Source organism: Onychomys torridus, chromosome 18, assembly GCF_903995425.1.
Source record: "Onychomys torridus chromosome 18, mOncTor1.1, whole genome shotgun sequence".
Lineage (NCBI taxonomy): Eukaryota > Metazoa > Chordata > Mammalia > Rodentia > Cricetidae > Onychomys > Onychomys torridus.
The window spans coordinates 10,650,108-10,676,885 of NC_050460.1; the positions used below are offsets into that span (position 1 = coordinate 10,650,108).

Here is a 26,778-nt window from a genome sequence, read left to right on the forward strand (position 1 = left end):
TGATGCAGAAGATGAAAGGGACAGCGAGCACGAAGGCGTGGGAAAGATAGCAAGGACCAGGGCAGGCAGTGCCTGCAGCAGATAATTACAGCTGACGGAGACGAAGAGGGCCAACAGACTGACCCTCTGCCCTTTCCTCCACCCATGCATGCACACAGAAAAAACACATATTCCATTCTGTCGTTTCAAACAAGTCCCGCGATGCTATGCTAAATCAACCTCTTCGGCTCTTCTGATAAAAACTGTATCTCATGTTAATTTTACACGTATTACCTCCCACATTAAATAAGAACACAAAGTGGAGCCTGCTTCAAAATTGTGATGCCTTTCCTTCTTTAAAGAGGAATAAAGAGCATGGTCCCATTTATAGTAAACAGAGGTGAGAGAATATTGGGTAAGTAAAACATAAAATAAATCTTGATCTAAAAATGACCTTTACACTCCTGCATTTATTTTATCTATAGGGGAAAAAAAGAGATTATCCAAATGCCTTGATAACGTTCCATCAGAACACCCTGTAAGAGAGGAGTGTGCTTGAATGAGAAGGTGGAGAATTAATGAAGCCAAGGAACAGTGTCGCATGGGAGTGAGTCGCGGCAGTATTAAACTGAGACTGTCGAGTGGAACCTCTCTCCTGGCTCATAAACGCTCATAAACGTGACAGGGCTGTCAAACGACCTATGGCCATTAGAGGAGTCACTGTGTGCTGGAGCCAGGTGACGGAGGAGTCACCTCACAGAAAATCTCCTCACTTAGGCCGTCACAGGGACCATGTCCAGTATTTCATACAGGAAACAAACAGATCAGAAACAGCCTCTGGGGACTCTCTTCTCAGCCCATCATCATACAGGGATGTCTGCATGGCTGGGGAATCAGGCTGCCTGTTCCCAATGGCATCATCTTAGCCTTAGGGCTGGGAGGAGGACACAATTATAGATTTGGGCTAGAAAATCTGTGGTAGGTCAGATGAAACCTCTCGCTTTTGTAAATAGTTAGAGACCGTTTTCAAGGCTGGTGACTGAGAAATAGTGTCCCAATACACTTCTGTGTGGTTTATTGCATCCTAGGTCCAACCTGGCTCATAAAGGCCAGGCTAGTAAAGGAAAGCGAGTCTCATAAAATATCCCCTGAATAATATGCATTAGCCTCTAACCCCCACATTAGATTCAGGTTATCAGATTTCAAGCGGGAACAGAGAAGTTCTTAAGAAAATAACTGTTCTGCGTCCATAACTCCACTGGAGTAATCTTGGCTCTGTTATTTGATCCTTTACTTCATTATTTGGGACAATTTGTCACATGAAAGGCCAAAAAGACCCATTCCAGTCATAACTCTGGTTATCAGCCGTCGAGCCCGGGCTAGCTGGGGAAGAGTGATGAGTAAGGTCATTAAGTCAGCTAAGATCACATGTCTTTCAAGAACGCTGCTATTGGCCGGCAAGAGGGTACACAGAAGGCATCCAAGTGGATGGAAGCTGTGTGTCAGATGCAAGTAAGCGATGACGCTTTGTAAGGTCTACACTTGGAGGAATGCAAATATCAGAACGCAATGAAACGGGACTGGGGAGCTGAGGAAGCCGGTGAGGGCAGTGCCATGTTCACCACAAACGCCACCCTGGCTGGCCTTCATTTCGATTTTGCTAGTTTGCAGACCTGTTTGTTAGCAAAGTCAAGGTCATTCTGTATTTGCACCTGGCCACCCATGGTGTCAGCATGTCCCATGCTGTTCCACCCAAAGGCAGTGGTGCCCGAAAAAAAACAAAACCACCATAAAAATATCAGAGGCTGTGGGTGAGAGCTCTCTTGCTTTCAAAGTCACAAACTGGTGACGAACAGGATAAAAATGCACACCTCAACTTCCGACGCTACCCAATAGACATTTTTTTGAGATTTTATTTTTAGACTTATGTCTGTGTATGGATATGTGCACATGAATACAGGGACTCACAGAGTCCAGAAGAGGGCATGGCATGCCCTGGAGTGGGAATTACAGGAGCTTGTGAGGCATCTGATGTGGTACTGGGAATGGTTCTCTAGAATTCTGAAAGAGCACCAAGGGCTCTTTGGGTTTTTTTTTTGGTTTTTCAAGACAGGGTTTCTGCAGCTTTGGAGGTTGTCCTGGAACTTACTCTGTAGACCAGGCTGGGCTCGAACTCACAGGCATCCACCTGCCTCTGCCTCCCGAGTGCTGGGATTACAGGCGTGCACCACCACTGCCCCGCGCATCGAGGGCTCTTAACCGCTGAGCCATCTCTCTCATCCACCAAATGCACATTTTTGCATGCACATTCTATGACTTACACTTCAAAGAATCAATACCATCTAGGGGAATCCAATTCCTTGTAAATCAACGGGGGGGGGGGGGGGAGGTTGACTCAATAGGTTATTCTTGGTAATACACACATATACACAAATACATATATACACACAGTAACAACTGGTGAAAAAAGCAGCCAGGAATTTGAAGGAGAGTTAGGAGGGAAATATAGGAGGATTTGGAGAGAGTAAAGGGAAGGAAGGGGAAAATTTGTAATTAAATTATAATCCCAAAATTGAACAATAAGTAAATTTCATCTTAAAATAAAGCATAATAAGATTATAGGCAGGTGCCGGGCAGTGGTGGTGCACGCCTTGAATCCCAGCACTCGGGAGGCAGAGCCAGGCGGATCTCTGTGAGTTCGAGGCCAGCCTGGGCTACCAAATGAGTTCCAGGAAAAGGCGCAAAGCTACACAGAGAAACCCTGTCTCGAAAAACAAAAAACAAAAAGATTATAGGCAGAAAAAAAAGGTGCTATGGATGCCACCCTATGTTAAAAAAATAAAATGAATAAATAAAAATGTTACTAAAATAAAACTTAACAAGTATGTAGAAAAAAGCAAACAGGAGTAACTTTTCTCTGCCTGCTGTTTGTTATTCTAAGACTGAGCAAGCACTGCTATGGGCAAACTCCCAGCAAGGAAGCCCTGGGTGAGGAGAGGAAACTGCCTAACACAGGGGGCACAGAACCTAAATACAAAAAGCAGACTGTTCTAGGCTGTCTGCCAATGCACAGGAGCGCACACTCATGTGTGGAGGGCACTGGGAGTGTGGGGTCCAGGGATGAAGTGAAGTGAACAGACGTCTCCAGAAGCGTCTAACCATGGACTTCAGTGTTTTCACCAAGGTGAGAAAAGTAAACTCAGTGGCGGGTGAGTGTGCCACTCTCACACCAATCCAAAGCCACTGCAGGGCTGCAGCCTGTACCCAGCACTCGGAAGGGTTCCTGCAATCGGAGGTGAGCCTGGACTTATCTGTGAGTTCAAGGTTAGCCTGAGACAACAGAAAACCTCATCTGAAAAATGTATATATATATATTTTTAAAAGTAATAACTAGCATGTAATTTAATAATTAATGTGCAGTTTAATTGAAAGCAAAGAGGTAAGTAATTTAATTTTCTCTTCAGTTCTGTGAGCACAGCAATACTCACCATTTTGTATAGATGAAATTTCATAGGAGAAGATATATTTGGGGAAATTTCTCTTCATGAAAAGAGAATCAAGGTCTAATTGAACTATCAGTTTGTAGATTCTTTTAATTAAAAAAAAATAAAGAAAATGAACATGTTTTTGGCTATCACACAGTGACTTCAGGTAGCCATTGTATTATTTGAAATTGTCAGTTGTGGCTGAAGAGGCAGCTTGGTAGAGCTAAGAGAGCTTATTGTGTAAGCACAAGAGTTGGAGTTTGGATTCCAGAACCCACATAGTGAGCCAGGAGTCCCCTGAAAGCCTGTTACTCCAACACCAAGGTGGGCAGAGACAGAAGGATCCTGGAGAATTGCAGGCCTCCAAGCTAGTTGAAAAGACACAAGCCTCAAGTTCAGGGAGTGAATAAGTGGAGATAGATGCCGAATGCCCCACACATGTGCACACACACACATACACACACACACACACACACACACATACACACACACACACACACATACACACACACATACACACACACACACACACAAACACACACTCACGGATATGTCACATACACACTACATTCACACACAGATTTATTTTATAAAAATATAATATAAGCACATTTCTTACAGTCATATACATGCAAAACATATGGTTTGCATGTATATGCAAAAACCCCATTTACATACATCATCATCATCATCGCCTATGTTTCATCAGAAGCTTGCCTGAGTACCCCAGAATAGAAACCTCAGGATTCTTGCTTTTCTTGTCTCCCCTGAAGCTCAGACAGGACTTCCGATCAGGCGAGCAGTCTGGTATCTTGAACTAAGAGTTAGTGACAACAGGAGTAGAGAGATGACTCAGCTTGAAGAGCATGTGCTGCTCAACTCAGAACTCACATCTGGAGCAGCCTCAGCTATACCTTCAGCACTAACAGATACAATGCTCTCCTCTGCCTTCTCAGGCGTGTGCAAGTGCACAGCTGTGTGCAATTCACACCTGTGAACACACACACACACACACACACACACACACACACACACACCTGTGAATACACACACACAGGCATATACCTACACATGAATAAAAAATTTAAAAGGAGGAGGAGGGAAGGAGGGAGAAAGAGCTGGTGATATGAAGACATGGAGATTAAGCTTGTGATTTTCCTGGCACCAACTGCAGATTTCACAGGCTGAAGTTCCCAGGGACACAATGTCATTTAGCTTAGTGTCCTCTGCCAGTGTCACCGTGTGCTTGGCATTAGTGGGCATACTGGGCTTGCCAGACAGTCCATGGCCTGGTTGGGAGCAGTTGCTGGCTCTGCACTCCAGGCACAGTACATTGAGCCCTCTTGGAAACCCCACAACATTTTAACTAATTCATTATGAACAAAACAAACAACCAAACAAAAAGCCACCCTCAGTCAGCTGGAGGGAGCTCCTGCTGCTCACTCTGGGAAACCCTGCTGACGCAAGGAGACAGGGAGCAGAGCCAGGGATCTGGAGAAAGCAGGTGCTGCCAGGAAATGAATGGCACCACAGGAGAGGAAGGGGCAGGAATGGCTTCCCGGGCAGAAAAGGGAAAAGGATGAGACAAGATGCATCTCCCCAGAGTGTCTGCTGTGACCAACCCACAGTACACTCTTTATATTAGAAATTTCTAGAAATGACTTGGGAGCAGATGGCTGTAAAACAGAGAGTTAAAGGCATCAACTAGGCAAGTTCTTCTGGTTTAAAACAAAAGGAAACCAAACAGGAAAGGGCAGGTGTGCCTGTCCTGGGGAATGGACAGGCCTCAGGAGAGATGGACCCTTAGAGTTCCTCCCTCTATGGTGAATCCAGTTCTCCCACATTCTGCTGGGAATGAATGCAGATCCCGTGGGCATGCAGTGCGGTCACATCTGCTGCCCCTTCCTCTAGATTCCTACCTGTCACTTCACATCCTTGCTCAATACATCTTACCAATAGGGCCAAGCCTGGTTGTGGTGATATTGTGTTCCCCAAAATATTGTGCAGCCTAATAAACTTATCTGGGGTCAGAGGACAGAACAGCCACTAAATATAGAGGCCAGAAAATGGTGGCACACATGCCTTTAATCATAGCATTCAACAGGCAGAAATCCGTCTGGATCTCCATGAGTTCAAAGCCACACTGGAAACAGCCAGGCATGGTAACAAGAGCCTTTAATTCCAAGAAGTGATGGCAGGAAGCAGAAAGGTATTTAAGGAGTGAGGACAAGGAACTAGGCCTGGTTAAGCTTTCAGACTTCGAGAAGCAGTTCAGCTGAGATTCATTCTGGATGAGGACTGAGAGGCTTACAGTCTGAGGAAATAGGATCAGCTGAGGAATTGGCAAGGTGAAGTAGCTGTGGCTTGTTCTGCTTCTCTGATCTTCCAGCATTCACCCCAATACCCAGCTCCAGGTTTGTTTTTATTAATAAGACCTTTTAAGATTTGTGCTACACCTGGCTCATTTACTCAACATATGCTCCCACCCCTGGCATTGGTAATTATCCACACTCAGTTCTGTTTTCTTATGTTTGACAGCCATTAATAATAGTCTTAGTGTACTTATGCATTAAACTGATCATTGCTTTTTTTCTCCCAAAATAATGCACCAAGTAGAATGTAATCATTGTTTGTCTTCCAAACTTCTGAAGCAGAAAAGCAGGGAGCTTTTCCTGAGGGGTGCTGGGAGAAAACCCTTTAAAGGGAATACCATCTGAAACCAAAAGCCTAGGGAACAGGTGTCTGTAGCAGCTTTGACGAGGTCTGTATTCCTCTGCAAGCCAAAGGCCGTTCAATTGTGCAGGGCTGTGTATCACACTCCAGAGAGTCCTTAAAACACCCACACCCTGCTGCAGCTGGCCATGAGGCTCTGCACAAGCAGAGGGCAGGAGCCAAGGCAGTTCTTAGTGGCTGGCTGGATGCTGGAAGCATCTGACAAGCTCACAGAGGCCCTTGGCCAAGGACAGGAGGCACACAGTGTCTCAGAATAAATGAATCCATGTCCAGTTCTGGAGAAACCACCAAACTGACTGAACAGACTTCAGTGAGATCACATGACTAAGACTGTAATATTAGGATCTGTAATCACATCAACCAACTTCCCATAATAGAGCTCTTTCTGGGCTCTGTGGTAAAGAGCTCACCCTGCTGCTCTTGCAAAGGACCCAAGTTCAATTCCCAGCACCCACGTCAGATGGCTCTCAAGAGCCTACTACTCCAGCTCCAGGGGATGTGACTCCACAGTCTGGCATCTGTGGGAACCTGCACTCACACGCTTATACCCACGTGCAGTTACATGAACATCCATATAATTTAAAAGGAAAAATAAGCTTTAAAAATAAACTAAATCTTTCTAGAGCTCTCTATTCATTTACTATCTATCTAATTACATACCTAATAACCTATGGTCTAGGCATCTTTAACTGGTTTTATTTTTCTGGAGAATATCTGATAATCAGCATCCTCTAATATTCCTTCTCTGACATGTTCCTTTGTGTAGATTCATGGATATCTTCTTCAATATCAGTCTCTAAGACTTCTGGCCTCATGGGCTCCTCCCACATCTGAATCTCGGAGCTGTTACTACAGCTTATGCATCATTGGTTCTGAGATAGTTTATTTGTTCAGAGGGCTCTGGGCTACCTCTGTATACATATGGTTTTTAAAGTTTTATATTTTTATGAGTCTTCTTTTCTACAGTAACAACTTACAATGGAAATCATCAATACACCACAACTGTTCCCATGAGACACTGTTTGAAGGAATGTTTTTCTATTAACAGAGAATAATAACAGGTTCTGAAAACAAACCAGGTTACAAAAGGGAAGAAGGGGGTATTGTCTCCTTACACTGGAGCCACATCTAAGAGCTCTGAATTCAAGCCCTGCAGACACTCAGTTTAATGTCACAGTCCAGTTGTGGCCTCTGAGCCACTTGGGCTCTCCACATCATCCCCACCATTCCTGTCCTGGCCTTATATTTCCCAAAGAGCGGCAGAACTTGAAGTCAGGAAAGATGCCAGCAAACGGGGACAGAGCGTGAGTCAGGGAGCCTGCTTGCCCTTTCTTCCCCATGGACATGGGGCTCTGCACACCTCTGGTCAGCTCTGTAGACCCGAGCTCTGTGGAGGGCAATGGCCTTTCCCCATATTCATCAGCGTGTTTCTGGAATCCCACGGTGAGCATCACTCATTCTCCATGATGAAGCCCAGTACTGCTGGCTTCACCTTCTGGGCTGGCAGGGCATCGTTTAGGTACCCATGCTAGCCACGTTTGCTGGAGTTTGAAAAAAAAAAAACTCCGAATAAAATATTTTCAAAATGATATTTTCAGCCATTATGGAGGAGGCAAGGGAGGGACAACTTTTAACTCACATAATATTTTATACAATGGTATTAAACTTTGCAACAAGAAAATAAATTTTTTTCTATTTTTCTCATCACAGCCCATAATTTTACATGTTAAACACTGGGATTACAAGTGTGTGTCACCATGCCCAGCCTTTTATTTTATTTTATTTTATTTTTAGTGTCGGCGCTGGGGATTGAACTTCCTCACACTTGTGTTGCCCTGGTCCCTGGTGCCTGACTTCAAAACATGGTAGACATTCAAGATCCAAACCACAGACACTAAATGTGTCCTTAATTACGTAAATGAAGTTAGTACCTGCAGCGCCAAACACAGAAGCTATGCCTTCTAAAATTGTCTTGTGGATGTCAGGATGAGACAGGACAAAGCCAAGTGTCCAGAATGCAACCTGGAAAAGAGGAACACCATGACACCTTTGCCCAAGGTAAAGGAAAGCAGATTTAGTGTTAGCTGCAGACAGCTGAAAGAAGCAAGGGCAGTGTTTTAGTCAGCCTCAGAAGCACACGATACGGGCTGGAGAGACGGCTTAGCAGTCAAGAGAACTTCCGGCCCTTCCAAAGGACACAGGTTGCATTCTCAGAATCTACATCATAGCTCACAGCCATGTGTAATTCCAGTCCTAGAGGATCTGACACCCACCCTCTTCTGGCCCCTGTGGGCATTGCACACGTGTGGTGCTGAGGTAAAACACCCATACACAGCTGTGGAACCTGCATGGGACCAGACTAGACCCCTGTGCATACAGGAGACAGTGTGTAGCTGGGTCTGTTTGAGGAGCCCCTGGCAGCGTGATCAAGATCTATCCCTGGTGCATGAGCTGGCTTTCTGGATCCCATTACCTATGGTTAAACACCTTGCTCAGCCTTGAGGCAGGAGGAGCTTGGTCCTGCCTCACCTGAATGTACTAGGCTTAGCTGTCCCCTCCCCCCACCATGGGAGAACTTATCCTTTTGGAGGAGGGGATGAGGAGTGAGTCAGGGGAAATAGGTGAGGAGGAGGGATGAGAGAGTATCTGCAGTTGGTATGTAAAATGAATAATTTTTTTTTAAAATAAAAATAAAGGGGAAAAAATTTTAAGCTGGGTGGTGGTGGCACATGCCTTTAATCCCAGGACTTGGGAGGCAGAGCCAGGCAGATCTCAGTGAGTTTGAGGCCAGCCTGGTCTACAGAGCGAGATCCAGGACAGGCACCAAAACTACACAGAGAAACCCTGTCTCAAAAAGCCAAAAAAAAAAAAAAAATTCTTTTAATGCATGCTATTAATTATCACCTTTCAAAACAACCAGATTTTACAAATAAGAGTGGTATCATTAAGATGTCAAACCGATTCTGTCACTGTAGTTTAGCTATAGTATTTACAGAGGCAACTATCTTTGCTGAACTAAAAAAGGTGGAATTGTGTTTACTAACAAGAAACATGGAATGTCATGAAGCCATTCACTAAATATTCAGAACAAAGCATAATCTAAGAACATTAATACAACATGAAAATACTGTCATGATTTAATATCCTTAAAATACAAATGAAGCAGCAGAGAGTGGTGGCACATAGCTGTAACCTGGGAAGCAGAGGCAGGAAGGTTGCTATGAGTTCAAGGACAACTTGGTTTCCACGTGAATTTCGTAGCAGCCAGGCCTATGCAACAAGGCTATGTTGAGAGCAAGAGCAAGAGAATGAGAATGAACCAGAAAACTTTCTTCTTGCAAATAAAACATAATAATTTTAAATAGTTCCAGGACACCATACTTAAATTTCATGAAGTAAACTGTGGGGGCTGGAGATGAGGTTCGACGGTAGGACACTGGTATGGTATGGACAAACAAGTCCTGGATCAGTACACAGCACTCCTCAAAATTAATATAGAATAAAAGTAAAACAAATAAGCAGCAGATAAGATTTCACCACAAGAAAAACAGAGCCGTTTTATACCCAAGTACACCCGTAAATTCTGTCTTTTGGCATATCAGGGTTACTTTGTATCTAATAATGTAATTTTCAATGTTAAGTGGTAACTCAAGGTAATATATACATGATAATCTACTGCTATTTGTAGGGATTTCGAACCTCAGTCTAGGGTTTTAAAACTAAATTGAATGCAGCTGCTTTCTATATAGATTGGACAGCCAGGATCTCTATTGGAATTTGTCATCAATTATAAATGTCTCCTACCAAGTAGACTACATCCATCTTTTCAATTGTGCAGAATCCTGCTTCTACCCTGGACCACTCAACCCGCCGGCTTTGGATGCTTCCGTGAATGGTCTCTTTTGCTTAGATGTCTGCCCCTAAAGTAATGCCCTGCAACAGTCCTCACATGCGCATTTTTTATTCAAGAGCTAACATATTCTGGAGATTAATGATTTTTTCCATCCCCATTATTTATCACAATAAATTAGTTTGAGTAAAAAAGTGTATTTCATACCTTTCCTATATAATATGTGTAAGATAAAAATGTGCATCTTAAAAATGAGCTTCCTGCTGAGGTGGAGGTTTTTGCTTCTATGGTTAGACAATACAGGAATGTTTGATCCCGAGAACCCTGGGTCTCCCTTTCACTGTCTTCCTATCAGCATCTACTGTATTAAAGAAGAGATCATGAACTTGAAAGGGAGTGGAAGCAGGCAGAGGAGGAGTTGGGAGTGGGGGAGGGGGGCGGGAGGGAGAGGTGGAAAGGATGTAAATACAGTACCGATGCAGGGAATTCTCAAAAATGGAAAATATCAATAAAATAACTGCAAGTGGAAAAAATCATTTTGAAATCAATTCTGAAGTGACCTAGGTAACACTTTGTATAACTTATGCTTTTCGTCTCTTTATTGCTTTTGTGAAACAGGATGTCCCTTGAAATGATCTCCATCCTCCCCCATGTGGTCAAAAGGGGAAGAGCAGTACTGAAGGGAAGTGTTGAAGGGAGCCAAGCTCAGGCTGCCTTCCTCCTTGGTGCATGAAGTTGGGAACACAGGGATGTACATACAGCCTTGTACAGACAGAGGAAGGAGAGGAGAAGGGCCCAGGGCCATGGAAAGCAGACAGTCTAGAGTAGCATCTGACCTGAAGGACTTAGCCTGGGGATTATCTAGCTCATCTTCACACACCACTCAGGGAGCCCTCTCCTGTCTCCCTCCTCAGGTTCTTCCTCCCCTCAGCTAACAATGGACATGCTGAAAGCTATTGGGTTTGATTAATAATCACTCCATACTCAATTCACTGTATTTGAAGTCAGAGTTCATACTGGAGAACACATCCCAGTGATGCTCATAGACCTTCAGTTACTCGGAAGAGCTCAAAGTCCTGTGTGCCGGATTGCCGTTTTGAGACTCACTAAAATTGGGCACCATTTATTTTCACAGAAAACTCTAGAACTCAGCTCAATAACAAATGGCTGCACAATGGTGTGAAGTGCTTTTACCCTTAACAGCTTTCCCATTTTTAAAGTCTGCTTTTTTTTTTTTTTTTTTTTTTTTTTTTTTTTTTTAACCTTTTGAGGGCTGGTAAGATGGCTCAGCAGTTAATAGCACTTGCTACTCTTGCAGAGGACCTGGGTTTGGTTCCCAGCATCCATGCAACAGCTCACAACCACCCAGAACTCCAGTTCCAGGGGATCTGTTATCTCCTGACCTCCAGTCACTAGGTATATACATACTACACACATGTGCAGTTAAAATTCTCATACATAAAATAAAATGAATCAAAACAAAACAATGAACTTTTGGTGTGAAGGTACAGGACAGTGATCCCAGCACCTGGGATGTATAAGAGGATAAGGAGTTCAAGGCCATCCTCCCTAATACAGCCAGTGTGAGGCCAACCTGGGCTACATGATTACATGAGACCTTGCCTCCTCCTACAGTTAGGGGAAAGGGAGTACTTCTTTCTTTTAAATGCTCCCCCAAGTGGGGTGCCCCATTGCTGGAGGTGCCACAATAGCAGATTGCTGCATCAGTGGATGGACAGTGTAAACTCTTCATTCTGTCTCCCAGCTCCAAACATCTGTTTTTACTATCCTGTCCTCAGATAGAGGATGTGTGTGATATTACACTGATAAGAACAGATAGCACACTTCACCTTAGCCAAAAGGACAAGTGATTTCTTTACTTCTTAAAACTAAGGAAAGGGCTAGGCAGTCTGGCACATGCCTATAATCCTGGACTCTATTTGAGAAACTGAAGCAAGAGGATTATGAGTTCAAGGCTAGAGTGGGACCCTGTCTCAATAAACAAAAACATAAAAATAGGAAAAGGTATTAAGGAGTTAATAGAATCTTTCCATGCAATACTGAATCAAAAAGCAAAGGGGGCCCTAAGGTCACTGACACATTTGGTAAAGGATTTCAAAAGTGCTGCCCAATGGAGTAACAACCAATATTACGCCAAAGAGTCAAGTCCATGGTCAGAGTGCAAAAACGAGAGCCACCTGGCCACTAAACTGCAGGGCTGCTACAAAGAAGCCGCTTGTAGGAGAGCTAAGAAGGAAGTGAGAAGAGAAGAGGAAGGAGGCTCTGAGGCTGGCTGGATCCTTCAACAGCATCCAAGAGGAGATGTGATGGAAGCTGATGGAGTCCAGGAAGTGCAATATGTAAGTTAATTGTCATGTGCCGTGTAAGCTCACTGAGTAGCTGGCAATGGAAGTGGGGTTGGTCCCACTACTTCAGACCCTAGTGTGTTAATGTCAGGAGTGTGCCAACCTCCTCTGGTGTGAGAAATGGGACCCGCCCCACTCTGTGACAGGGAAGAAGGACAACAGACAAGACAGCTTAAGACAGCACCGTGCCCTTGAGAACAGCAGGAGGGCAGACCATTTCCACCAGACGCTATCACTGTTTAGCCAGGCTGTAAAAGTTGCACAGTGGGAAGGAGAAGCCGGAAGTATCGCCATGGCAAGCTCACCCCTGGAGAGCAAGCTTAAATGGGAAATCTGGCTGCCTCAGTTTCCCCACCTGGTTTCCGATGGACACTCTGGGCACCTGATTTGTTGATGCCATTTCTCTCTGTTGCTGCCTGTTCACTTGGAACTATCACCAAAGAGAACACTGCTCTGGTTGAGACTCTCTCCATGGAGATCCAGAACTGGATGTCTTCAAATGTCTCCCCAGCTGATTTCTGCTGGGAGTTTAGAGTGCCTGATTTGATGACATCTTTCTATGTATCCATTCATCCATCCATCCATCCATCCATCCATCCATCCATCCATCCATCCATCTATCCCTGGCTATTTATCCTTTTACTTTGGCTTGCTGTATACTTAAGAAATATACTCATTTAGAGCTCAAAGTGATGGTGATCATTGACCATTTTTTGAAACAAGAAAGAACAAATCTCTATAACATTCCAGATAACCTTCTATCAATCATGGCAAACACCAATATATATAAAGCAGTTTCTGACCAAAGAACTTCATTTTAGTTAGAGATGTGAAATACACACAAATAGGGAGGGGAGCAGAGGTCACTGTGCGAGGCCACACAAGTGCTACCATGACAATAACTGAGCAGAATGGGATCATGACGGCCACTGAGCATAGTTACCACTTCAGAGAAGCAGCAGATAAAAATGGCGAAAGTCAGCTTTGATACAGCTGAGAAATGTTCTAGAAAGTTCTTTTGCCAGTCAGGAACTTCTCAGAACTAGGAAATGGTTTTTCTATCAACATAATCTTGTGAAGTATGGCCAAAATCTTGCGATGGTCTGTCAAAGTATACCTGGGCCAAAACAGAGCCTCCTGGTGAGCTGGTAATAATCCCATCTAAAGCAGAGGCTCTGGGTCTTATGGGCTGCAAGGGACCAGAGAAGCACTGGCCCCATCTAGGCCTGAATGACCCACCCACCACTTACAGCTCTTAGGGTTCCTTTAGCAATGGGTGATCCTAAAAGCCAAAACAGTAGGGCCATGCCCATCCTGGCCATTAAGGGGTTGAGCATTTGGGAACCAGGGCAGTCTACATTCATTATTAATGGGCCATTGAAAGAAGCCATTGATTTCAACAAAGATGGTGTTTTTATGTATGACACACACATTATCTATTGAACACCAATGTTGTTAAGCACTTTTCATCACTTCCAGTTAAATCTTCCCAACCATCCTTGGAGGCAGTTCAGATGAGGACACGGATGCAGGTTGGGAGAGGTTAAAGGAATAGCCAGCCCTCTGTCACCCAGCTATGGGAACTGGCTTCAGATCTGATGAGAAGGCCTTTCCAAGGTCTCTGCTCATGCCTCACCCTGCCCTGTGGAGGTGCCAACAAGGAAGATCCAGCAAGATGAAACTTTTGGTCATCACCAGACACATCCTTTCAGACCAGTGCCAGGCCCAATCACAAAGAACTAACCTCTGTGTCGGATCAATAGCGCTTTGTGTGACTTTCTTCAGGGGACCTTTCTGTAAAGGTCCTGAGAACTAACACCCAAACTGTGGCTGTTATGTGCATATTTGGAAGTTGCTCTTTGGTGTTCCTGTAGTTTGATCAATTAGTTGAGAAGAGTCAGAGAGGAATAGGAGAGCAGACAGAGTAGGGGGAGGCATAGGGCTCTCCACTTGACTGGCCCTGCTAAACTATATATTCTTCTGGGTGGTACATGTTTGAGCAGAAAGGTCAGAATATCTGTCCCTGTTGTTTACAACAGGTTAAAAGAAGTAAAGTTATGGGGCCTAAAAATCATCTAGCCACCTAGGCCTTCAGAAACCGGAAAGAGAAATGTGTAATATTTATTTCTAGTGGTTAGAGAAGAAGAAAAAATGACTACACTTGCCAGAGATGGGCTGAGTGTCCTTGTTTCATCAAGCATAGATACACAGACCGCCGACCTTCCACCACAGCCAACAGAAGGGACAGCTTGGGTCACCCAGACAGTGTGCTGACTAGGGAGTCAGAGCGGGCTAAACAGAATTGCAGACAGATCTCCTGGCTTTCACCTAGTTCACAGTAGCTTTAAAGGAACACACACACACACACACACACACACACACATCTGGAAGCAGATGGGGGACCATTTGGGGAGAAGAAAGGGAATGAGTGGGAAAGGGGGCAAGAGGTATTGAGGATGGCCATGAGCCAAGTTCAATGATCTACATGGATAAATATGTCCTAAGGAAACCCAGTATTTTGTTCACTTAGTAAAAGAAAAATATAATAGGAAACAGTTGCCCAACACTGTGCTTCATGTCTCTAATCTCAGCACTTGAAATTGCAAGTTCAAGGGCAGCCTGAGGCTACATAGCAAGACGGCCTCAAAACAAACAAACAGAAAAATAAATTAATCAATTAAAACAAGTACATAAAAAAATCAATGGGGTTTAAAGGTCCCTGCTGTCTTTAGATGTGCAGTGAATTTCAATGTCACAAGCCCCATTCACAGAGAAGCTTGTAGAAGCAAGAGGCCAAGAAATACAGATGCATTGGTGCTGTGGGATGTTCTGTATGTCAAATGTGTTGCTCTGATTGGTTAATAAATAAAACACTGATTGGCCAGTAGCCAGGCAGGAAGTATAGGCGGGACAAGCAGAAAAGAGAATTCTGGAAAGTGGAAGGCTGAGGCTGCCTTCCGCCTCGTAACAAGCGAGATATAAGGTACTGGTAAGCCACAAGTCACGTTGGCAACTTATAGATTAATAGAAATGGGTTAATTTAAGATAGAAGAGCTAGATAGCAGGAAGCCTGCCATGGCCATACAGTTTGTAAGCAGTATAAGTCTCTGTGTATTTACTTGGTTGGGTCTGAGCAGCTTTGGGACTGGCCGGTGAGAGATTTGTCCTGACCCTGGCCAGGCAGGACCAGAAAAACTCCAGCTACACATTGGTACCCTGGAGGAGAATGAGCACTCACATTCACTGGATATGACTAGAGCGTCTTGTTGGATCTCACAGAGACTTGTAGGGAAATGAGCACCCCAGGGATTGCTGCCAGGGTCACCGTCAGAAGTTTTTATGCTCATATTCATATTCTCTCTCCCTCTTTCCCCCTCCCTGACTTCCTGCAAAGGAAATGGAGGCACGGAGATTTTAAGTGACCACCACTACGGCTAGAGATGAGTAACTCCATCTGAAACCATCAGCTGCCATTCTCTCACCCTGGTTCAAAGCTGGGCTAGGCTTTGTTAAACTATGCAGCATACAGAGCACCCATTCTGACAGAGTCAGAGCCCCTTAAACGGTACACAGGGGGCTCAAAGGGCAAGCATGTCAAGGGGCAGAATTCTCTCCGGATCTAGGTTTTGCCTCCTTAGTATGCTGGGGTAGGATTTTTGGGGAGGTGGAGGAATTGATATGTATATGTGAGTGCTGTGTGTGTGTGTGTGTGTGTGTGTGTGTGTGTGTGTACATGCACCTGGTGTGTATGCATCTATGTTTGTGCAGAAGTGTGTGTGGACATGTGTGCACATAAATGCTCCTACCTGTAGAGGCTAGGGATTGATGCTGGTCACCTTCCTTGGTCCCTCTTTGCATTATTCACTGAGAAAGGGGCTCTCACAACCTAGAGCTCACTGATCAGGCTAGATTAGCTGGCCAGCTTGCCCCATAGATCCCTGGTCTCCACCTCTCCAGCAGTGGGATTTCAGGCAACCTGCCACACCCACCAGCATTTATGAACTCAGGTCCTGTAGCTTGTGAGGCAAGCAGTTCACCTACTGAGCTACCTAGTCGGATTCTATCAAGCCTTCACCTTTGCTCTTTATCTTACATCCCAATCCACTGTTATCTTTTTGTTCCCCAAAGTAAGTGAAGAACTGAAGAGAAAGAGAAAATAATGCTAAAGAACAAACAAAAGTCAAGCAGATCGAAGTGTGCACTGTTGTCCCCCTGTACTCACAGGAGGAGCGTTGGCCAGAGAAGCCCAAAGTATCAGGAGTCCATAGTTAGGACTGTGTTGGCGTGATTCCATTTCCACAGTATCCAGTATGATCTGCAAGAGGGTCTGTGTGAAGGAAATGACTATTGTTAGACCACAGCTATGTGATGAGGACCGACGTCCATAAACAAGAAGTCATTCTATCGTTCTCTCCTCTGTGTGTGCTCTATGTACTTATTGGTGTGGATGTATGGGCAAGCACACATACAAGGAAACCAGAGGCTGCTGACACTGGGTGTCCTTCCTCCGCCAGGCTCCACCTTTATCTCTGAGACAGAGTCTCTTATTGAGCCAGAAGCTCCCCAGTTCAGCCAGCTGGGTTAGCCAATGAGCTTGAAGAATCCACCTATCCAGAGCTGGGGTTACAGACATGTGTCACTACACCCAGATTTTTGTGTGGGCTGTGGGGGGGGTCTGAAACTCAAATCCCCATGCTGCTCATTGGGCACTTGGCCTATACTGACCTATGACCCTGGGACCATTCATTCATCTTTAGTTCAAGAGACACTGTCTGATACTCACAGGTGTGCAGTCTAAGGCACTAAGGCACATGTACCCTGGGTGGCAGTATGGGGATGGGAAACAGGAACTCTAGGGGAGCAGAGATGAATTTCTGCCCTGTGGCTTCACTGCTGGGGAACTGAATGATCCTGTATAAACCACTAGACTATCCCAGCAGTTGAATTTCCTCATCTATAAGATGGCCTTGATGTGGCACCCACCTCATAAAATTTTGAGAAGTATATATTAGTACAGTTGCCAATAAAATACTTGAAACAGTCAGCTTCCTCTGGAGCTGAAGATGACCTTGAGCTCCTGCTCCTCCCCTTCTCCCTCCTTATTGCTGAGATTAATGAATGCACCACCACACCTGCTGTAGTCAGTAGTGGAGATGAACCTGGGGTGTTGTGCATGATAGGCCAGCACTCTTCTAACTGAGCTATACCCAGCCCCAAAACGTTGTTTTTTTGGTTTTGGGTTTTGTTTGTTTGTTTTGTTTTCTGTTTTTTTGCTAAGGATTGCTTGATTACTTGTGATGTTTATATTTTCATAAATACCGTGTTTGATTTTTGAGACAGAGTTTCACTATGTAGGCCTCGCTGACCTCGAACTCACTATGTAGCCGAGGCTGGCCTTGAGCTCACAGAGATCTTCATGCTTCTACCTTTTCATACCAGGATTAAAGGCATGCACCACCACACCCAGCTGTTACCATTATTATTATGCAATGTTAGAGATTGAAATCAGGTCCTCCTGCGTACCAGGCAAGCATTCTACTAGCTGAGCTACATACTCAACCCAAACGTTACCCTTTTAACACAAGCAAACCTCTACTCATAAGAAAATTAAGTAGCTAGGCCTGGTGGTACAGGGCTATAATCACACAACTTAGAAGGTTAGGGCTAGAGAATTTCAAGTTCAAAGTATGTTTGGGCTCCTAAATGAGTTCAAGACCCTATCTGAAGACTTAGTAAAATTCTTCCTCAAAATAAAAAGTAAAAGGGAGAACTAGAGATCTATCCCAGAAGTAGAGGGCTGGCCAGCATATGCAAGGAGCTCAGGTCAAGCTCCTGGGAAAACAAACAGATGTTTTGACTTAAATGGCACCAATTCAGAGCTAAACAACCCACTCTGGTTGTTCTCCAGGCGACCACAGAAATATTATAACTGACTTCATGCAGGGGGTTCTGCAGTTTCCTTTTGTCCATGGTTGTTTCTCCACCAGAGGGCAGACACTCAGACAAGGGAAGTGCTTTAAATCTTATCTGGGTACCATGATAGGAAAACAATATGGGTGCTATGATCGAGCCCCTGCTTGCCTGGGGCCAGTGCAGTTTTAAGGTCTTTCTGGGTGTTTAGCTCATTTGTATATTAGCATGGTTCCAAGACAGACACAGCTACTATTATTCACATTCAGTATTCACACGAAGAAAATAGCACAATAAAGAAGTTAGTGGGAAAGAAATGCACACATCAGCAGGATGAAAATGGAGTTGCTGGTGTCACTTGCTGTTAACGAAGCATGCAAGTTTTCCAGATTGGTTAGCCCTGCCAATCAATCGTCTTCTTGGCAGTAAAGTTGTCATAAGAAACAAGAAATGACTTCATGCAATGGGTAACCATGACTGGCGCATAGTAACTGCTTTCTGAAAATTAGCTGGTGCATCCTTATCTATCACGTCCATAGTGATGGGATAGCAGAGCTGGTCATTTAAACTGTGGATTTCATTTTCTGCTGCTGTACAGCACATCTAGCTGTTCCAAGTGTCTGTGAAGGATTGTCTTGACTGTGTTAACTTCTGTAGAACGGCCCAGCCCACTAGGGGTGAAGCATATGCCTGATGAATGAGTCAGAGCCTTAAGCAAGCACAGTTCCACCATGGTTTCTGCCTCCAGTGTCCTGCCTGGAGTTCCCGACCTGACTTCCCTCAGTGAGGAATTATGACCTGGAAGCGTAAAATGAAATACACCCTTTCCTCCCCTAAGTCCCTTTGGTCAGCATATTTATCATAGCAACAGAAAGGACACAAAGACAAGGAGAAAGATACTGTGTGTGATTTCATTTCCTGCAACTGTGATTAAAAAGAAAAAAATAATAGTACCCCAACAAAAGGAACTTAGGGGAGGAAAGAACTATTTTAGCTCATCATTCTGGATTACAATCCACCACTTCAGGCAAGTCAAGGCCTCATTAAAGGTTCTCTTTCCCAGTGATTCTAGATTGTGCTAATTTGAAAATTAAAACTAACCATCACAGATGCAAATCATTTACATATTTCTTTTTCCTAAGGCTGTCCTCTCTAGAGTGAAGCAGCATTATTGGTGACAATCTACAACTAAAATCAGAAACTCTCTATACCATTTTTTTTTCTTTTTTGTTTTTTTGAGACAGGGTTTCTCTGCGTAGCTTTTAGAGCCTGTCTTGGAACTCACTTTGTAGACCAGGCTGGCCTTGAACTCACAGAGAATCACCTGCCTCTGCCTCCCGAGTGCTGGGATTAAAGGCGTGTGCCACCACTGCCCAGCTCTCTATATCATTTTGGAATGCTAAAATAATGGAAGCAGATTTTTTACTTTTTATTTGTTTGTTTTTGGTACTAGAGATTGAAACCCGAGCCTCAGCATGCTAAGAAACCACCCTCTCCCTGAGCACATCACAACCATCTCTTTTTATTTTGAGACAGTCTCATTAGGCTGTTCAGGCAGGCTTTGAACTTGCCATTCTCCTGCCGTAGTCTCCTGAGTAGCTGGGATTGCAGATCTTCAGGCCCAGTTTTTAAATGACCATGTGTTCTCTGCATTTATGTTTATGTGTGTACAGGTGTGTGTGTGTGTGTGTGTGTGTGTGTGTGTGTGTGTGTGTGTGTAGGTTTACATGCATGAGCATGTGAATACATGTGGCTTCAGAGGACAGCAACAGGTATTTTCACTTATCAGAATCCACCTCCTACCCTGTTCTTTAGTATGGCCGGAAAATAGAAGATTAGGCTCGTCTGTATGGCCAGTGAGCTCCAGGGACCTGCCTGTGTCCCCCAGTGTGAGAACTGTAAGTACAGGACCAGTTTTATGACATAGGTTCTGAGGATGGAACTCAGGTCCTCATTTTTGCAAGGCAAGCACCTTATTAACAGAGCCGTCTTCCTGTTCTTGAGATGAGTCTTTAAATAGTGGCAAAAACAAGCTCTCACCTCATCCTTACTATGTTGTAAGCCCTTTACAAAAATTAACTAACTTAACCTCCTAATGTTCTACAAGGCAGGTGAGGAATGTGAGGTTTTAGGTCCTGTGTAGGTCACATGCTTGGTGACCAAATTTGAAACCTAGAACCTAGACCAAATGGAACCCAGGCTCTGAGGGTTCAGGGCTCAGGAATTGTTTGATATTTTGTTTGTGTTCTAACAAATAAAGCTTGCCTGAAGATCAGAGGGCGGGACTAGCCACTAGTTAGCCGGGTGATGGTGGCTCACTCCTTAAATTCCAGCACTCAGGAGGTGGAGACAAGAATATAAGGCAGGTGGAGACAGGATACTGCCCATTCGGTCTGATATTTCATAAGACTAAGAAATCTTTAGTGGCTGGCTGCTCTGCTTCTTGGATCTTTCAGCTTTCACGTTCAATATCTGACTCCAAGTTTTTATTATTAAGACTAATTAGGATTGCATTTCAAAGAACCAGATCTGACTTTCCTTAAAACTTCCAAGAGGTAACTCTAACTACAGCCAGGGGTGAACATCCCAACTTAGCAAGCCTCAGCCCATAGTTTGTGAGTGGTACCCAGGTGATGCTGGTAGTCCATCACCTGGGTACCACACTGAAACTATGGGCTGAGGATCATGGCTCCAGAATAACCCCTGGGGACTGCTGCTCCTGCCTCATGTTTTAACTCACACTGGATCAGCTCCTTACAGTCATGGAGACAACTAGTGAAGTGGCTCCTGGGCCACAGTGTACTTTCCAGCTCCTGAGAGACCGACACGCTCCCTCAGGCAGTGAAGCATTCAGGCCACTTTGTGTTTCTCTGTATGTTCCCTTGGAAGTCCAGGAAGCCTGACAGGACAATTGGCCTTAGATATTAATCTTGTGTCCCTTGTATAGCTTGCAAACATTACTGTGACCTGGCAACTACATCTCTATTGATCCTGGCAATTCCCATTATATTCTGTTTCAGATAGAAGTATAAAAATTCCGATTGCTCTTAATAAAATTGCCACAGCATAAGTTTAGCTGTGGCCCCTCCAACCTTGCCTGTTTTCATGTCTTGAGGCCATATCAGGTGACCTTGGCCTGGTGAGTAAGGACAGGCACCTATAACCAATCAACAACAACAACCAATCAATATGGTGTTGCCCAAACCAAAGTCTTTGGATGAAAGCTAAGCTCCTGTGGGACCTTTTTAGAAATCTAGGGGAGAATGAGAAGCTGATGATGGCCAGACAGGTCAAGAGTGAGGACAAGGATGCTGAGTCCAGTTTACTCCTTCCCTCATTAAGTAGCCAGAATAATCCTATTTTAAGCCATTGGTCATAGTTTTCTTGTTCTGTGCTCAGTCTTAGAAGGGAAGCATTTTTGTTGCTGTTTCTGAGTTTCATAGTTCTCTACTCAACAGTTCTCAACCTGCTGGTTGTGGCCATCAGAAAACACATATTTTCAATGGTCTTGGGAATTGAGACACTATTCAGCAGTAAAATTAGAATTATAAAGTAGCAAAGAGAATACATTTATGGTTGGGGTTCCTAAGACCATCAGAAATATGTGCTTTCCAATGGTCGTGACCCACAGGTTGAAAACCCTGCTCTATAAGACCAAGCTGTTCTACTTAGTGTATGAAAACATTTCATCTGTTGTACAGAATGGGGAGTTGCCTAATTTGAGAATTATGTCATAAAGCAACAAAGACTTTTAAATTGTAATTCTGTCCTTTGACATAGCCAACTTTGTGAGAAAAACAAAACAAAACAAAACAAGAGTTTAATTTAATTTTATTGTTTGTAGCACACATTTTGTAACCCTATAGAATAGAATCCCTTGGTGCTGTGAGGCTATGATATTAAAATAATGTATATAAGCATGCCCAGTGTATCACATGGTACAAAAATTATATCCAATCACACACATGTCCTAGCTAAAAGATGTTTTGTAATAATTACTGTTTAGCCCCACATTCATTACATATATCTTAATGAATGAGGAGGACACTCACCTCAGAATGACCTGCAGACTTCTGAGCTTTTATTTCCTCAATATTTTTCTCTAACAGTTCCAGGAGCCATCTTTTGGACTTGGACCAGTTTCTGCATTAAAAAACAACAATAACCAAAAAACCCATATAATTAGTGATTTGCAAGAGTGTTTAGGGTGACAGGTTATGACATAAAAGGAAAGAATGTTGGAGCTGAAGAGATGGCTCAGTGGTTAAGAGCACTCAATGCTCTTTCAGAGGACCCGGGTTCAATTCCCAGCACCACATGGCCACTCACAACTGTCTCTAACTCCAGTTTCAAGGGATCCAACTCCCTCACAGAGACATGCATGTTGGCAAAATACCAACGTACATAAAATAAAAAAATAAGTAAATTATATTTTTAAAAAGGAAAGAATGCTTCTGAAAATAGAATAATTTCCTCAAACTCATCTCTGTTTCCAGTTAGAATGTCCAAAGAGGTCCACTTCTGAATTGTTAGTTCACAGGTAAAACTGGGGATAAGAGAACACATTTCAGTGCCTTTGTAAATAGCTATTGGGATTCCTACCGGGCTGCCCGCTACTGAAGGAAAATGGTGCGTTGATTGCTTGGTTCACGTTCACTGTGCCTGTCCTAAGAGTGACAGCTGAAAGTCCAACACAGGGGCCAGAGGCTGATTTAGCTAAGCCAAGCCCATCGGTTGTCACCATTTTATTCTCCCCTGACCTTTCCCACCATCCACTGCTAAAGATCGGGGTCCCCTGCAAAATCGAGTCCTGACATTCTCAACTTGGAGGTGATTGTATTAGGAGCTGGGTGTTAAAGACAATATTACAAGATAGAGAGTAATTCAAGAAATCTACGGAGTCTGTTTAACAAGCAAAGGAATTTATTTGGTGGTTAGCTCACTGCCGTGGGAGATTAATCGTAGGGTCCCGGAAAGCTGAGCTATGTCTCACGCTGATTTGCCTGGTCCAAGATCTCAGCATCCAGAACCAGAGGAGGTGAAGAGAGAGCCACATAAGTGCATCCCAGGTCTTAGGAGTCCCAAGTGGCCACACCCCAGGGGGCATGTACTTCAAGGTCACAGGCAGGTATAACAGTTACCTGCTACCTCACTGGGGGCGGTGCTTCAAGGTCACAGTTAGAACAGCTCCCCACTACAACAGTGGACTCTTTATCAATGGGATTAGCATCTACAAAGCACTGGAAAGGTCACAGCTAGAGCAGCTCCCCACTACAAGAGTGGACTCTTTATCAACGGGATTAGTGTCTATAAAACACCGGAAAGCTCTTGATTTGCCTCTTCCCCTCTGAAGGCACAGTCAGAAGTTGACAGTCTGCCCCCAGAAGGAAGTTCTCCTCAGAAACCATCTTGCTGGTACCCTCGTCTTGGATGTCACAGCCTCCAAATAAATATGTATTGTTTATAAGTTACCCATCCATGCCATCTATCACTGTCCAAGTAGGATAAAACATAGAGCAATTGCCAAGAACCTTTTAAAATGCAGTTACTTTTCACTGCATTTTACAAATGTTTAGTGGAGCCAATGATTACAAAAGCATTTGATGATGCCTACTTATGTCTTACTGAGGCAGGGGCTGATTCAGCATGGATTCAAACAGAATCAACTCAATAGTGACACATTATACTTGAGAAGAGCATCCAATACATTCTCCATGTCATCTTCTCATCTTCTCCCTCCCTATCTCTCCCTCCCTCCCTCCCTCCCTCCCTCCCTCCTTCCACCCCACCCTTCACATACACTGTTTTTCAGAAAGGAAGGGACAGGAAGATGGGGATGAAGGCAGGAAGGAAGGAAGAAAGAACAGATATCCTCCTTCACTTCACATGTGCACACTAAAACAAACAGATCACGGAGCCTGGTGTGATGGTGCACTCCTGCAATGTCAGCATCCTGGAGCCTGAGGCCATGACTTCCAGGGCCAGCTTGGGCTATACAGGGAGACCACCATACCCTCTCTCACCACCATTAAAAAAAAAGTCACAGAAACAGCTGCCTTCCACCTTAACTGATGTGATTCTTCTTAAGAGGAAGAAACGTGGCTGGAAATATGACTGAGTAGATAAAGCACTTGCCACACAGTATTGAAGACCAGAGGAGTCTGACTCTCCAGAACCTACTAAAAGCTGGTCATGGAAGCATTCATGGGTAATCCCTTCATTCCTACAAAGAGATGGGAAATGGAGACAATAGAACCCTTTGAAGCTTGGCCAACCAACCTGAATTATGCTGCGATGTTTTAGATCCTGTCTAAAACAAGGTGGGAAGCGAGTACCAAAACCCAAAGTTTTCCTCTGGCCTCCACACATTCACTAAGGCAAGTGCACTACACCCCTACATACATATACTTACATGAAATAAAAATAAAGTGTTAAATAACTAAATAAGAGAAATGAGAGCTAGGAAGGCGGCTTAGAAGGTAAAACACTTGCACAAGCTTGAACTCAGATCACCAGCACCCACATGAAAGCCAGCATGGAAACATGCTGTGCGATGTTCTGTACGTCAAATGTGTTGCTCTGATTGGTTAAAATAAATAAAGTGCTGATTGGCCAGTAGCCAGGCAGGAAATACAAGCGGGACAAGCAGAGAAGAGAATTCAGGGAACAGGAAGGCTGAGGCAGGGAGACACTGCCAGCTGCGGCCATGACAAGAAAGATGTAAGGTACAGGTAAGCTACAAGCCAAATGACAAAGTATAGATTAATAAAAATGGGTTAATTTAAGATAGAAGTAGATAACAAGAACCTTGCCATGGCCATACAGTTTATAAGTAATATAAGCATCTGAGTGATTATTTTATACGTGGGTTGTGGGACGGCGGGGGCTTGGTGGAACCTGGAGAGAAGCTCTCCAGCTACAGAAGCATGCACTTGCAATCCCATGCAGCAATGGGGAATGCTGGGGGCTCAATGATCAGCCAGTCTAGGCAAAATGGTGAGCTCTCAGCTTGGTGATCAGCCTTGTCTCAAAACCTACAATGACGAATGATAAAGCAAGACACCTGATGTCATCCACACTCATACAGGGCTCACATGTGCATTCACATATTAAACAGAGAGCAAGATGGAGATTAGATAGATTATAGATGTATGTTGCTGAAAAGAAATATGATCAAAGAACCAATTGCAATCAAAGGCCACCTTACCTCAGGAGCCATTCTGGCAGCTGGGATCCATACTCAAAACTGTCATCGTAAGTTTTAAAATGCTGGTAGAACTCCTTGATTTTCCTCTCGTCTGTGAGAAACAACCCTTTCTTAAAGAGAGAGTTGATCGTGGCTGGATAAAAAAGATGCCTGCGAAGACAGGGACATTCAGGAAGTCAACCAAGCAGCCAATGAAAGTTTTAGAGACCAAGATGGAATCATCTGAAAATGACAAATGAGCCATGGATAATGTGATACAGCTTTAGAGACAGTCATTCTTAAGAAGTTTTAACATTTGCTGCTGGAAGTCACGCTATCATTCACTCGAGGATGAATGAAACATGAATATGTTTATCTGAAGATTTAAAAAACACTTTCTTCAAAACAAACAAGCTGGGCAGTGGTGGTGTACGCCTTTAATCCAGCACTCGGGAGGCAGAGCCAGGCGGACCTCTGTGAGTTCCAGGCCAGCCTGAGCTACCAAGTGAGTTCCAGGACAGGTGCAAAGCTACACAGGGAAACCCTGTCTCGAAAAACCAAAAAACCAACCAACAAACAAAAACCATGTTTCTAATCATGTGTGTATGCATGTGTCTCTGTGTGGATGTGTGCACATGAACAGAAGTGCCTTGGAAGATCAGGTAAGTCAGATCTCCCTGGCACTGGGGCTATAGACAACTGTGAGCTGTGCTATTTATGTGCTGGGAACCAAACTTGGGTCCGTTGGAAGAGCATGTGTGCTCTTAACTGCTGAGTCCTGTCTTCAGCCCCAAAGATCTAAAAATCCATTCTAAGGAAGCATCTTTGTAGATAAATTTCTAAATGGTCTTATTAAATAAAAAACATGGAGCCAAATATAGGGATGAAAGACTTAGAGATCAGGGAAATAGGAAAAGCCACCATTCAACCTTACCTCACCAACTCTGCAGCTTCCAAAAGTGAGCTACTTCCTGTCTACCTACACCTTTACATGCTTTGCTCTTCTGCCCCCTCATTGGCTCTTAGCCCAGCTACCTCACTTCCTTGTCACTGTCTGTCTGTACAGACCTCCAGGTCTCTATAATTGGTACTGGGATTAAAGGCGTGTGTCACCACACTTGGCTCTGTTCCCTAGTATGGCCTTGAACACACATAGACCTTGCTTGACAAGTGATCAGATTAAGGGTGTGTGCTGCCTGACTTTGTTTACTTAAAATGGATGGCCTTCCCCCACTGATCTCCAGGCAAGCTTTATTTATCAAAGCACAA

General features: G+C 44.1%; 1 protein-coding gene and 1 non-coding gene across 3 annotated transcripts in view; both read right to left on the minus strand.

The window, feature by feature from the left end:
* Window positions 1–26,778, minus strand: part of LOC118569796 (24-hydroxycholesterol 7-alpha-hydroxylase) — an 84,248-nt gene that overhangs the window by 47,524 nt on the left and 9,946 nt on the right. For both annotated transcript variants that reach the window (XM_036168040.1, XM_036168042.1), the window contains exons 4-7: window positions 25,531–25,680; window positions 22,376–22,466; window positions 16,636–16,740; window positions 8,129–8,219 (exon numbers count right to left, since the gene is read on the minus strand). In XM_036168040.1, coding sequence (XP_036023933.1) covers window positions 8,129–8,219; window positions 16,636–16,740; window positions 22,376–22,466; window positions 25,531–25,680 — 437 coding nt within the window. The remainder of the gene's footprint in view (window positions 1–8,128; window positions 8,220–16,635; window positions 16,741–22,375; window positions 22,467–25,530; window positions 25,681–26,778) is intronic.
* On the minus strand, window positions 11,726–11,919 carry LOC118570123. The gene has a single exon (XR_004943123.1). It is a non-coding gene; the product is annotated as a U2 spliceosomal RNA (small nuclear RNA).